This window comes from Archocentrus centrarchus, chromosome 1, assembly GCF_007364275.1.
Source record: "Archocentrus centrarchus isolate MPI-CPG fArcCen1 chromosome 1, fArcCen1, whole genome shotgun sequence".
Classification (NCBI taxonomy): domain Eukaryota; kingdom Metazoa; phylum Chordata; class Actinopteri; order Cichliformes; family Cichlidae; genus Archocentrus; species Archocentrus centrarchus.
Window position 1 is genome coordinate 37,471,475 of NC_044346.1, and position 14,412 is coordinate 37,485,886.

At 44.5% G+C, this 14,412-nt stretch overlaps 1 protein-coding gene across 6 annotated transcripts in view; it reads left to right on the top strand.

Annotated features, from left to right (window-relative positions):
* The window catches only part of rptor (regulatory associated protein of MTOR, complex 1), a 189,724-nt gene that overhangs the window by 103,626 nt on the left and 71,686 nt on the right, over window positions 1-14,412 (top strand). For all 6 annotated transcript variants that reach the window (XM_030744394.1, XM_030744142.1, XM_030744057.1 and 3 more), the window contains exon 9: window positions 13,518-13,618. In XM_030744394.1, the coding sequence (XP_030600254.1) occupies window positions 13,518-13,618 (101 nt within the window). The remainder of the gene's footprint in view (window positions 1-13,517; window positions 13,619-14,412) is intronic.

Genomic DNA, 14,412 nt, shown 5'->3' on the forward strand with positions numbered 1-14,412 from the left:
AGCAGCAAAATGCTGACCTTTTTAGTATGGCCCCCATAGATTGGATTGGAGATGCTGTCAACTCGAAACAATACTGGGGTGGGGGGGGCAGACAGCAGCAAAATAAAATTCATGAGATGCGTGACCTTGAATTGATGCACAACCATGGAAATGGTAAGGGTAGAATATTTTATATGAGGAATAAAACATGGCACACAGTACATGAAAAGCAGAGTTGTTTTTTTTAATGTTTCTTCATAAATATGATTAAAAACATCTTATTTTCACACATTTACATCCGCAGGTTTAAAGAGAATACAGTTAAACAGCTTAAGTCAAAACATTAGGCTTCAAAGATGCAGTGTTTTTCTTGGGCAGCAGTGTTCTTTATGCTGGGCTTTCTCCTTGCACCTCTGCCATGCACACCATCGCTGTTCACTGAACGTGTGGATATGCACCTTAGCCAGTGTGACAGGTTCCTGAGGTTATTCCTGAGATCCTCTCAGTGACATGATACACTTCTTTGAACATTCAATTCAGTTTTATTTATGCACAACAGCAATCATCTCTGCAGTATTAGAGCAAGAACCTCAACAGTTCAACTATCACCTATGAACAAACGCTTGGTGACAGCGGGGAGGAAGAACTCCCGTTTAACAGGAAGAGAACTCTGTCAGAACCAGGCTCAGGGAGAGGGGAAGCGAGAATAGGAGAACACACATGGATCACAAACAGTGCACAGCAAAAACACAAACTCTGAGAGCGAGCTGACAGAAGTTAAAGACATAGGGTGGCCACCGAGAGTGGACTGAAGGAGAACTGCTCAGTGCATCATGAGTCTGAAGCAGCATGACTCCGGGTCAGCCAATCCAACCTTAACGTAAGTTGTCAGGATCCCATTAGAGCAGGGTGCACACGCACACCTGATTTTCCCAGGTGTGTCATTCATATTAATGCCATACTTGCTTGTCATTATTGATGCTTCAGCAGTCCTGAGTGTGACTGCAGAAGTTGCTGTTTTGGCTGATTGCATCTCCTGCCTGTTGTACATCGAAGTTAAATAATGGATCATCTCACAGCTCATGAAAGAAAAATGGCACTAAGCCCGTTTTCTATCTCAACTCTGCTCCGTGAGGCTGTGCCAGCATTCTGATTTAAAGTCAGAAGTCAAGGTCAAAGCATCCGCTCAACAGAAAATACCACAGAAACAGCACCTTACATGCTTCCAGTGCTGGCTGAATCATTTTAACATCAAACAATTTAATGACCATGTATAATAGAAAGTGTCATGACCTAACACTGCATTTCCTCTCAGAAGTGTTTGAGACTTGTTCAGGTAAATGTTTTATTTACCCCTCCTCCAGCCTCATTAAAGGCGACCTGTTGGGTTTCTTGTAAATGAATAAAAGTTGGGCTTATGTTCATTGTTCTTATTAGGTGCATCCTTTAACAGTGCAGACACCTTTATTGATTGGTTTCTGGACTCCTTACTATTAACGTTACATTTATAGTTCACCCTAAGGTGCCGTATTGTTTTTGGAGCCAGAACTGTGCCATGTTTAATTTGCATGTTAAGTCTAGCTAAAGCTAGATTGCTGCATCTCTAAAATTTCCAGATACAAAACACAAACACAGATGTCTACTAAGTGGTGCTAAGTAACTAGACATGCAGACAACTTTATTGATCCCACTAGGGGAAAATTAACTTGTCGAGCAGCAGGGTCCTTCAAGCAATTTACACAAAGTAGAGATGATGCTATAAACTATATAGGAATGGCACTATAAATAGGAATAAAAGAATAAATAAAATATAAGAATAATATAAAAAAATAACAAGAAAAAAATATATATATATATTAAATACAGAAAAATGGCAGCAGCAGAAGACAGCAGGCAGTTTGTGCAATGAAGGAAACAATATTGCAATAAAAACAAGACAGCAGTGAGCAGGCATTGGGGCGAGTGTGGGTTTATGAGTATGTATATATGTGCGTTTGTAAGGTGCCGTGATGATGTTTTAGTCAGAGTTTGTTGGGTGTGTATGTCTGGGGTGTGGGTGAGTTATGCAGTCTTATTGCAGTGGGCAGGAATGATTTCCTGTATCGTTCAGCAGCAGAGTTGTAAGTATCTACTGCTGAATTTACTTTTAAGATTGTGTTGTGAAGCAGGTGGGAGGCACAGCTCACGATGGCTTTCAGTTTTGTCAGCATTCTGTCCTCAGCCGCCACCTCCAGAGTGGCCAGCTTTGAGCCAACAGCAGAGTCAGCCTTCCTGATGAGTTTGTTTAGTCTGTTTGCATCCTTGGTGCCTGCACCCCAGCGCAACACAGCAAAAAAGATGGCGCTTACATCAACAGACTCATAGAACATCTGGAGCCTCTTATTGCACACTTTGAATGATCTGAGCCTTCTCAGGAATTAATAGCGACTCAGACCCGTCTGGTATACTGCCTCCATCTGGGTGGACCACTCCAGTCTATCATCCAGCCATACCTCTAGGTATTTATAGCTGGACACCGTCTCCACAGTAGTCCCTCGGATGTAGATGGCATAATATGTTAAAATTTCACTCACAAAACCCAGAGCACAAACTCCTTGGGCTGTCTGTACCCAACAACAAACCGCGTCATTTGCCAAGTAAGTGCAGTAAAAATGCTCCAAAAGGCCTAGAAAATGCCATCACTTGATTCTGTTTGCTTCATCAGGCCGTGCCCTCCAGCTTGCACTGACGCGGTTCACAGCCGAGTGTGAAGCAGAGTTAGCACCTCCAAGTGTGAGGTTCTCAGCAGGAAAAGGGTGGAGTGCTCACTCCATGTCAGGGACAAGTTGTGGCCCCAAGTGAAGGAGTTCAAATATTATGGGTTCTTGTTCACAACTGAGGGGGAGCGGGACAGACTAGGTCTGCGGCAGCAGTGATGTAGACACTGTAGACACTTTGTTGTGTTGAAGAGAGAGCTGAGTGTAAAAGTGAAGCTGTCTATCTACATAACGACCCTCACCTATGGGCACAAGCTCTGGGTAAGGGCCAAAAGAATGAGATCACGGATACAGAAATTAGTTTTCTTTAAAGGGTGGCTGGGCTCAGAGTTAGAGATAAGATCAGAAGGTCATTCTTTTGGGAGGGACTGAAAGTAGAGCCACTACTCCTCCACATTGAAAGGAGCCAGTTGAGGTGGTTCGGGCATCGGTTTAGGATGTCTCCTGGGTGAGGTGTTATGGGCATGTTCTAATGAGAGTAGAGACAGGACACGCTGGAGAAATGACATCTATTGGCTGCCCGAGAGCGCCTTGGTGTTCCCCATGGATGAGCTGGAGGAGGTCACCGGGGAGAGGGAGGTCTGGGCTTCTCTTCTTAGTCTGCTGCCCCCACGACCCAGGACCAGATAAGTGGTAGAAAGCAGATGGACGGACAGGTGGAATGCTCCAAACACCAAAGCCAGCAGCTCAAACATGGGCAGGTGGTCTGGCACACTAAAGTCATTGCCTCAGTTCAATTCAGTTTTATTTATATAGCGCCAAATCACAACCAACAGTCACCTCAAGAAGCTTTATACTGTAAGGTAAAGACCCTACAATAATAACAGAGAAATCCCAACAATCAAAATGACCCCCCATGAGCAAACACTTGGTGACAGTGGGAAGGAAAAATATATATCTACACCTGTTCGAAGGAGCAAATAAAACATCTTATTTTAATATCTGAACATTTTAACATGGGGGTCTACAGAGAATGATTCACTATTAGAGCCACCCTTATGTGACCATTAGAGGAACTTTGTTGGCTTCATTTTTGAGCCCCGCCGCTAACCTGTGAATCCATCCATCCATCCATCCATTTTCTTCCGCTTATCCGGGGCCGGGTCGCGGGGGCAGAAGCCTAAGCAGAGAAGCCCAAGCTTCCCTCTCCCCAGCCACCTCCTCCAGCTCATCCGGAGGGACCCCAAGGCGTTCCCAGGCCAGCCGAGATACATAATCTCTCCAGCGTGTCCTGGGTCTACCACGGGGCCTCTTCCCGGTGGGACATGCCCGGAACACCTCACCCAGGAGGCGGCCAGGAGGCATCCTAATCAGATGCCCGAGCCACCTCAACTGGCTCCTTTCGATGTGGAGGAGCAGCGGCTCTACTCTGAGCCCCTCCCGGATGGCCGCACTCCTCACCTTATCTCTAAGGGAGAGGCCAGCCACCCTTCGAAGGAAACTCATTTCTGCCGCTTGTATTCGCGATCTTATTCTTTCGGTCACTACCCAAAGCTCGTGACCATAGGTGAGGGTAGGAACGTAGATCGACCGGTAAATCGAGAGCTTCGCTTTTACGCTAAGCTCCCTCTTCACCACGACGGACCGGTGCAGCGTCCGCATCACTGCAGAAGCAGCCCCGATCCGCCTGTCGATCTCCCGTTCCCTTCGCCCATCACTCGTGAACAAGACCCCGAGATACTTAAACTCCTCCACTTGAGGCAAGAACTCGTTCCTGAGCCGGAGATGGCACTCCACCCTTTTCCGGCTGAGGACCATGGCCTCAGACTTAGAGGTGCTGATTCTCATGCCAGCCCCTTCACACTCGGCTGCGAACCGTTCCACTGCGAGCTGGAGGCCCCCCCCTGATGAAGCCAACAGAACCGCATCATCTGCAAAAAGCAGAGATGAGACTCTGAGGCCACCAAGGAAGAAGCCTTCCGCCACCTGGCTACGCCTAGAAATTCTGTCCATAAAAATTATGAACAGAATCGGTGACAAAGGGCAGCCCTGACGGAGTCCAACACCCACAGGAAACAAATCCGACTTATTACCGTCTATACGGACCAAGCTCTCACTGTGGTTGTACAAGGACTGAATGGCCCGCAACAATGGGCCAGACACCCCATACTCCCGCAGAACCTCCCAAAGAACACCCCGAGGAACACGGTCGAATGCCTTCTCCAAGTCCACAAAGCACATGTAGACTGGTTGGGCAAACTCCCACGCACACTCGAATATCCTTGAGAGGATAAAGAGCTGGTCCAGCGTTCCACGACCAGGACGAAAACCGCATTGTTCCTCCTGAATCCGAGGTTCGACTAACGGACGCACCCTCCTTTCCAGCACCCTGGCATAGACCTTACCGGGGAGGCTGAGGAGTGTGATCCCCCGAAAGTTGGAGCACACCCTCCGGTCTCCCTTCTTAAAGATGGGGACCACCACCCCGGTCTGCCAATCCAATGGCACTGCCCCAGATCTCCACGCGATGTTGCAGAGGCGTGTCAACCAAGACAGCCCTACAACATCCAGAGCCTTCAGGAACTCAGGGCGAATCTCGTCCACCCCAGGGGCTCTGCCACCAAGGAGTTGTTTAACTACCTCAGTGACCTCACCCCCAGTGATGGTCAAGTCATCCCCCTCATCCCCAGACTCTGCTTCCACTACAGAAGGCGTGTCAGTGGGATTCAGAAGGTCCTCGAAGTATTCCTTCCACCGTCCGACTATAGCCTCAGTTGAAGTCAGCAGCACCCCCCCCGCACTATAAACAGTGTGAGTGAAGCACTGCTTTCCCCTCCTGAGTCGCCTGACGGTTTGCCAGAATCGCTTCGATGCCGTCCGAAAGTCTTTTTCCATAGCCTCACCAAACTCCTCCCACACCCGAGTTTTTGCTTTGGCCACTACCCGAGCTGCATTCCGCTTGGCCTGTCGATACCTGTCAGCTGCCTCCGGAGTCCCACAGGCTAACCAAGCCCGATAGGACTCTTTCTTCAGCTTGATGGCTCCCTTCACCTCCGGTGACCACCATCTGGTTCGGGGGTTACCACCACGACAGGCACCAACCACCTTGCAGCCACAGCTCTGAGCAGCAGCCTCAACAATGGAGGTGCGGAACATGGTCCATTCGGACTCAATGTCCTCAGCCTCCCTCGGAATGCTGTCGAAGTTCTGCCGGAGGTGGGAGTTGAAGATCTCCCGGACTGGGGCTTCTGCCAGGCGTTCCCAGCGCACCCTCACAATACGTTTAGGTGTGCCAGGTCTGTCCAGCATCTTCCCCCGCCACCTGATCCAACTCACCACCAGGTGGTGATCAGTTGACAGCTCAGCTCCTCTCTTCACCCGAGTGTCCAGAACATACGGCCGCAGATCTGATGATACGATTACAAAATCGATCATCGACCTGCGACCTAGGGTGTCCTGGTGCCATGTGCACTTATGGACATCCTTGTGTTCTAACCTGTGAATATAGAATTAATTTTATACTTAATTTTAAAGGCATGCGTGCCCTCCCTCTTATGTTAATTGTTCCCCAGGCACCTAATGACTACAGGATATCACGTGGTTTCTGTTAGTACTCCACAGCTGAAGAACTTATTACCAGAGGAAGTTAGTTTTAAATTACTCCTTAAAACTTTCTTCTTCTGTAAGTAAACCTGTGGCTCCTGCTATTTTTTAATATTATTCACTCATTTTATTCTTTGTTTCTATTAATATTTTTAATGGAAGTGTTTTATGTCTTATATGTTCTCTAGTTTTCAAATACTAGACAAACATTAGTAATGGTGAGTAGTCAGCTGACTCTGTGGTATCCTAGCAACACTACTACCTAAATCACACCTGGTCACTTTTCTTTGGAGGCTCCAACAGAGAGAACCAGGACACCTTTTTATTGGTCAGGCTTTTAAAATGTGTCTTACGTAATTAATTACAAATGTATTCAAAGCAGCCTTTTTTTAATCCTCTTTGTCATCTTTTTGCTGAGTCCCGATCGAACACGTGGGCATGAGCATGTGTTGCACTCACTGGCCACTCACTGGGCTCGTATTCTCACCTTTAAAGGTCATCCGCAGTTGGAAACAAAGCGCATCACACTCATCGGCCCTGAGCTGCTACAAACATTTGTGGTGAAATGAATTCGACATAATGGCAGCTTTGAGTAGTTGCATGTTGTTGGTTTGTTTATTAATTTGATCATTCCTCTGTCTCTGCTCCATCTGTGCACCCTTCTGTCTCCGCTTCCCACATACATCCAACACACATTCTGGCCTCATCCAGTCACAATAGGCTGTTGCATAAGAAGGAGTCACGAAGCGCGGCGCATGTGGATTTTACGTGCTCAGGATGCGCTTAGCATGTCTCATGCTACAGTGTCTCTCGTAGTCACTCATCCCTGCTCTTTTATCTCACACGGGGTCCACATAAGTGTCGTGGGTTGATCTGTATTCACAGCGAGACTCCCTCCGGTTTGCAGGGCCGGCCTGCCCCTCCAATGTCTGACACTGTCTGTGTGGCGCTCACTGGGGAGTCTCTGAAGTTAGACTCCAATATTGAAGGAATCATATTGCTGTAAAAGGCACCTCAGCCCTTAAAAAGATATTAATTGATCCCATAAAGGTATACTTTGTGGCCTCACTGCGCAGAGGTATCAGAGAGGAGCCGTCTACATGGCAGCTACCCCCGAGGTGCGTGCCTCCTCACTCCAGATAAGATCAACAGCTCATCCTTTTTACACAGGACTTTATGACCCTGTTCACATCTAGTGGCTTCTTTCGTTTTTTCACCGAGCTGAGGATAGAGATCGGTGTCGGGTGTTTGCCGCATCAATATTAATGATATAAAACATGAGACTAATAAAACCAGAACCATTTCTGCCTGATTTTACAAACCTCTTCTAATGCATAATAACCTCTCATGGACATGAAAGAACTATAGTTTAACTGAAGCCTGGTCTCTCTCACACACACACACACACACACACACACACACACACACACACACACACGCACACACACACACACACACACACATCATTAAGGAAATAAAAGTCACTGGCTGACAGTAAAGGTTTGATTTTTGCAGCATTTCTTAGATGAAGGAAACAATACTGGATGAGTTCAGAGAAAATACTGGTCAAAAATAAGATTCTGAGCAGATGCTTTGAAGTTGCTGGATGAAGGACCGACGCAGCGACTGAGCCTGAAACGAGAAGCTCAGCTTTGCTTGGATTCAGCCAGAGGAAATGTAAAGATATCCAGCATTCATTGAGGGAGGAGAGGATCTATGATTATGTGCTGCTTATGTGCACATACATTTGTATTTTTAAAATAATCAAAAGTTTATTAAAGATCTGAGAGGTGCACAGTTGTAATAATAATAGCATTAATAGAATTAAATGTCGGTATTATTTGCACCACAAGTTACTTTATCAACTAACTAATTATTTTTTTTGCTTATAATTGAGACATGCGTCTTTATGATATTGGAATACCCACTGGAGCTAATGGCCAGTTTTTCCGGAGGTTTCTTTGGTGAGTTAATTACTTTTTGTGATTTGTAAAGTAACGTAAGTAAAAGTAAAGTAAAAATTTATTTGTATAGCACATTTCAGCAGCAAGGCAGTTCAGAGTGCTTTATACCATAAGAGCATCAAACAAAAACATCAATCAAATACACAGTAAATCATCAAAACATCAGAATCATCACACAAAATCATTAAACCATCAAGCAGATGCACATGATAATCATAGGGAGATGGTCAGTGTTTACAAAGATATTTTGTTTAGAGCAGCTTTCACCTGGATTTGTTTGCGGACTACTAATCACAGGCAGCTCTGAACAGGTGGGTTTTCAGTCTTGATCTAAAGGAATTTAGTGTTTTGGCTGTTTTCTGGGAGTTTGTTCCAGATTAAAGGTGCATAAAAACTGAAAGCTGCTTCTCCATGTTTGGTTCTGGTTCTGGGATACAAAGTAGACTGGAACCAGAAGAAGTGTTCTGGAGGGTTGATACGACGATAGTAAGTCTTTAATGTATTGTGTATTTGTGCAGCCTTATTCACATTTCAGCTTTTCATTATTTCCTCTTTTTAAACTGCCATTATGGTTTGTTTCAAGTGCGTCCGACCTCTCCTCTTCACGCCTCTGGAGTAGCCGTGTTCCTCAGTGTGACTGGCACAAGCTTGGATGCTTCAGTAACCGCCTCCAAAAAAAAAACAAAAAAAAAAAACGATATTGCTGATTAATGATACTGATTCACAGTAGAGCTTGATAACAAATATACACGTGGATTCTCACATTAACAACAAGAGCACCACAGTCAAGGTAATGTACAAAATCGCGGGGTACAGCAAAGCTCAAGAAACGGTGAAAAACTGACAGCGTTTGATCGATGACACAAGCTTTAAAACCTCAGAGGGCATTTTTCCAGTCCGCTCACTGAGCGATCCATCCATCTGTTCATCCGTCCACCAGTGCAATGTCTTCTTCTGTCCCCAAATATATTATATTGGATACTAAGCAAGGATATGAACTGCTGAGTGTTCATCCTTACTGCTGACTTGCCAAACACCTTTGGCATGCACTCAAAGTGCTCAGGAGCTGGCCGGCCCTCATGGTTATACAGTCGGCTTGTACCTGCCAGGAGCTCCGCAGCTTCCATTATCTGTCACTTAGAGGAAGAGATGGGGGGGTTTGGGTCAGGAAAAGTTCACGCTCTCCGTGCATTAAAAACTACTTTGTTGGCAGTTCTGAATGGCTTAAAATGCCTGCTGCAGGACTTTATTGCTGATACTATATAGTCAATGTAATCAAGTGTTTACCACTGAGCAGGGTATCTGTTATTTTATGTTGTCATTTTTTGTAATGGTATCGTCTCGAGACAAACATATCTCGGTTCTTGGCAGCGATTCAGATTATAAAACCAAGCTAGAAACAAAATGTTGGGGGGGTGACAGTCGGTGATGGCGCAGCTTCTGGGTGACACTCCTGGAGTCTGATTTTTGAGCCAGTCGTACCGAGCTTCCATTATTTATTCACCAAGACTTGTTTCCCTCTCATTTGTATACATTATTGAAGAAGCCAAAACCACTTCTGGTTTATAGCTATGTTTTGATCTCACAAGTTTATTATCTCATTATCTCAGGATAGTTTTTGTGTCCTCATAGCGAGTTCACTGCTAGCATTATCTCAGAGGAAAAAGTTCATTTTCATGAGAGATTGATGAAGCTTTTTGGGTTAAAAACTTCACGGTGCTGAGACAGCAGAAAGGACGGAGAGCAGCCTTTATTTAACGTGCTGTCCTGCGGTGTTTTTGTTTTTACTGCTATCATTGTATTCCTTTCTAATTATTCTGGCAGAAAACTTTCAGAACCACAAAAACGACATAAATAAAAAGCTAAACATCTTGTTAACATGACAAATATGGTTCTAGAGATGTAACGCAGTAAGATAACATGTAGTAATGTCAAAGTACTTTGACTGCAAGCCCAGGGGAACAAAGGTCCTGGGTTGGGCGGGGGGGGAGACCCAGCGCAGGGGGAGGGCCCGGGACACGAGAGAGAGAGAGAGAGAGAGAGAGAGAGAGAGAGACAGAGAGAGAGAGAGAAGAGAGAGAGACAGAGAGAGAGAGGAGAGAGAGAGACAGAGAGAGGAGAGGAGAGAGAGAGAGAGAGAGAGGAGAGAGAGAGACAGAGAGAGAGAGAGAGAGAGAGAGAGACAGAGAGAGAGAGAGAGAAGAGACAGGAGAGAGAGAGAGACAGAGAGAGAGAAGAGCGAAGAGAGAGAGAGAGAGACAGAGAGAGAGGAAGAGAGACGAGAGATATACAGAGAGAGATATATATATATATATATATATATATATATATATATATATATATATATATATATATATATATATATATACATGTGTATATATATTATTTTGTTGTTTGGGTTTTTTTTTTTTTTTTTTTTTAATCAAAGGTTTAAAATCTGTATCCCACATTGTAAAAAACATTGTAAGGTAACAAAAAAAACCATAACAGCGTGTACATCAGATTTTAAAAAGCTGCAACCACAGGCCCGAGTGAAAAACAGAACTTTGCCCAAAGGTATAACTGCTTTTTAAAATATTTATTTATCATAATAAATAAATAAAATATATTATTTATCATAAATGTCTAAAATAATGATCATATTATATTTCCAAAATGTCAAAGTTCAAGCGATTGGTTTCCTCAGTTAACCAAAGCTTGCAGAGTGTTGTTGAAAGTAATCTTTTTGGAAACCAGTTCGTGCCTTCATGTGCGTTTTTTTTCTCTTTAAAGGACTCTGAGAGTTGTGACCCGGTTTAATAGAGACGTAGTGAGAGTTCTAACTTTGGTTTGTACTTCTGTGAGCTGCACTGATTCAAGCTGTGCAAGCACTTAGCAGTGTTTCCTGCATGTATCTTTCCTCTGTATCTGTTGTTAATTTAAAACGTACTCCTTTACTCAGATGCAAATGGCTCGCAGTAACAGTAATGTCTCTGAGCCAGCTAATGTTTGCACATTCTGCTATTTTCACTCATCGTTTTTAATAGAGCTCATTAAAAGGCAGACGGCTAGGAGTCGTAAAGGTACGTTTCTTGGTTTTGCCACAGCGATCACTGTCACTGTGTCTTGTTCTCTTTCAGGAGCAGATTTCCAAGCTTTAATTTCCACGGTGCTCCCACATGCCGGTCATGGAATAATCATCTTTAAGTATGATGTGTGATTCGTGGCTTTAAACGTGTCAAGTCACCGTGGAACAAATGTATAGCTGTGTGAATAATGCAGTATTAGTCATGCCCACTTAAGGTTTAGGATAAAAATTATGACATCCTCAGAAAACAGTTGAGTGCAAGATTTCTATAATGGGATGTGATTCACTGAAATTATGGCAGTCAGGAAGGGTAGTATTGGATACAGCAGTAAAACCACACAGATAAACATGCGTACATGAACACAGCATCAGCAGACTGGTGTTGTAGATGGAGATCTCTGCCTCACCCTCTGAATGAAGAGGTGGAGAACCGGACAAATTCAGGAAGGGGCGGGGCTTCGGCAGTGGTCACAAATTGTTCTGTGCTTCCTCACAACTGAGGATCCACATTGCAAGTTGGGTGGATCGAGTATTATATTTTTCAACAATGTAAATTATATTTATATCTGTAGCTGCTGTTACACCTAAATTCCCCCTCTGTGGGACAATAAAGGCTGTTTCTTCTTCTTCTAACATATGAACTTGGCTGCTTTTTGTCAGTTTTAGCTGTGATGTCCGATTGTGGTCCATCCATCCATCCACGTCCGCTTATCCTTTTCAGGGTAGCGGGGGGGCTGGAGCCTATCCCAGCTATCACAGGGCGAGAGGCGGGGTTCACCCTGTACAGGTCGCCAGCCTGTTGCAGGGCTAACAGATATCCACGAGGCTCAGTCTGAAGATAATCTGCACCAGTTTGATGAATCAAGCAGCTCCAAACCAGGACACCGCCTCCACCGTGTTTTACAGATGGCTGTAGTCAACAAAACTTAATGAGCTCTCTCCAACCAGTGTGGCGAGTCTCCAAACATTTAGGGGCTGCCATAGACAAACAGAGATGAATATGCTGCTTCGCTGCCTGGCCCCAAATAGCACAAACTTTATATTGAGTTTATATTGGCCAAAAATGCAAAAAAAAAAAAAAAACGTCCCTGATGCCATCAGATTTAGCATTACATTAGGATTTTAGTGTGGCAGCACTGATAATGACACAAGCTTTTTATAAGACTTGTTCAGTGCTAATCTGCAGAGGAGCTGTCTGTGATTGATTTTAGAGATAAAGGTTAAAAATTTCCTCGCAGTCCTTTTGGCAAAGATTCCAACAGGCGATGAATAATGAAAAGGTTAATATGCTTTTTATAAAACAGGTACATAAAGTGGTCAGTATTTTATTATTTTCTCCAGTGGTAACGGGCAGTCAGGTTGACCACATATTGATTATATTGGTGCTGGTCAGTTTAGTGGCTGATGCTTTGTAAGTTATCAGTTCACAACACTTTACACTTGTATGAATGTGTGTGTGTGTGTGTGAATGGGTGAATGCAAACATGTTGTATAAAGAGCTTTGAGTGCTCAGAGCAGAAAAGCACTCTATAAGAACCAGTCCATTTACCATTTACTCTCCTACTCTCAGCCACCAGCAACGTAACATTTGCTTATAGGATAACAGAGCAGCCGGATCTTAGAGGGATACGCATGCCTGTGTCCACACGTCCCCACCAGTGTTGTCTCTTTGATATTGTTAATTGTTGATGTTGCCATCTTGTGAGTGCAGTGGATCCCACAGCAGAGTGGAAACTGATTAGGTGGTCATTCCTACAAACATATGTAACCACCTCGAGCTGCTACAGAGGAGAACAAATCTTAATTACTGTTGACACTGACAGATGCAGCACACAAACTGATTTGTGATTAATTTGGTTAAAAAGCCCACTTGGAGTTTATGATGTTATTACTGGCACCTGAAACACGTTGCACATGTGACCTAAGCAAAACGGCGCATCTATCGCTGATGTTGCTGCATGTTTTCATTGCTGTGCTCACAGGCTTACAGTATCTCTTCTGTAAACAAGTGTATGAGCACACATGAATATTCTGCCTCACACTTGCTGTCAGTCTCTGAGTAAGAGCCTGAGTGCAAATGTAAATTTCATCAGATGTGTTGTGATGATAGTACTGAGCAGTTGCCACTTCGTCCTCTGAGTAAACTATGTGACATACAGTGAGCGCGGCTGACACAGCCATCTGTGTTATGTTGTGTGTGTGCTGCAGGATCCCTGGCAGGCTCAATGACAGACGCACACCCCTCGGAGAGCTCAACTGGATCTTCACAGCCATCACGGACACAATCGCCTGGAATGTTCTGCCTAGAGGTGAGGCGTTCACACACAGGCACGGAGTTTTGTTTAGCAGTCATGACAAAATTGTTCTCACCAAAATAACGTGCACTAAAAGATCTTAAGAAAGGCATTAGTCTGTCCTAAGTCCTCTGAACAGTTATTATCCAATCATAGCTCAGTCACTGTAACAAGCTCTCTAACTTTGGTTTCCTTCACATTGTAAAGTCCATGCAGCTTTGTCAAGACCCACACAGTGTCCATGAAGGGGTTTGTACTCGATACTGTGATAAAGTTGAGCAACTTCACTCGAGTTAGAGAAAATAAAAACATAAATCAAATAGCTGGCCAAATTCCCTTTCGTGGCCGTCTCCTTGTGCAACTCTGCATTGCTGCTATTTTTTTAGATCACTCCCTGGAAGTCCTGTTGTGCACACATGAAGAGACTAGCAGTGACGTGGCGACCGGAGACTGTGGAATTTTTGTGAAATTCAGAAACTTGTAGCAGTGTAGGGAAAAACAAATGTTAGTGATGCAAAGTGAGCGCAAATTAAACTCTTCTCAACTTTGAAACGACCGGCGGGAGTGAAGGATACAGAAAAATATCACAGCCTGGAATGTGCACGTAAGGGGGGCTTTAGGACCCCACAGCTGCAGTTCCTCTGTGGGCATCGAACCTGCGGGCCTAGTGTACATATAGCACTCTTTCTGTTTTACTGACCACTCAAAGCTCTTTAGACTACAAGCCAAATCCTATGCGTGTTAATCACTTCAGCACCAGAGTCATCAGGTAACCTAATGGGTTACCTGAGGAGTCGGGCTCTTCAGGT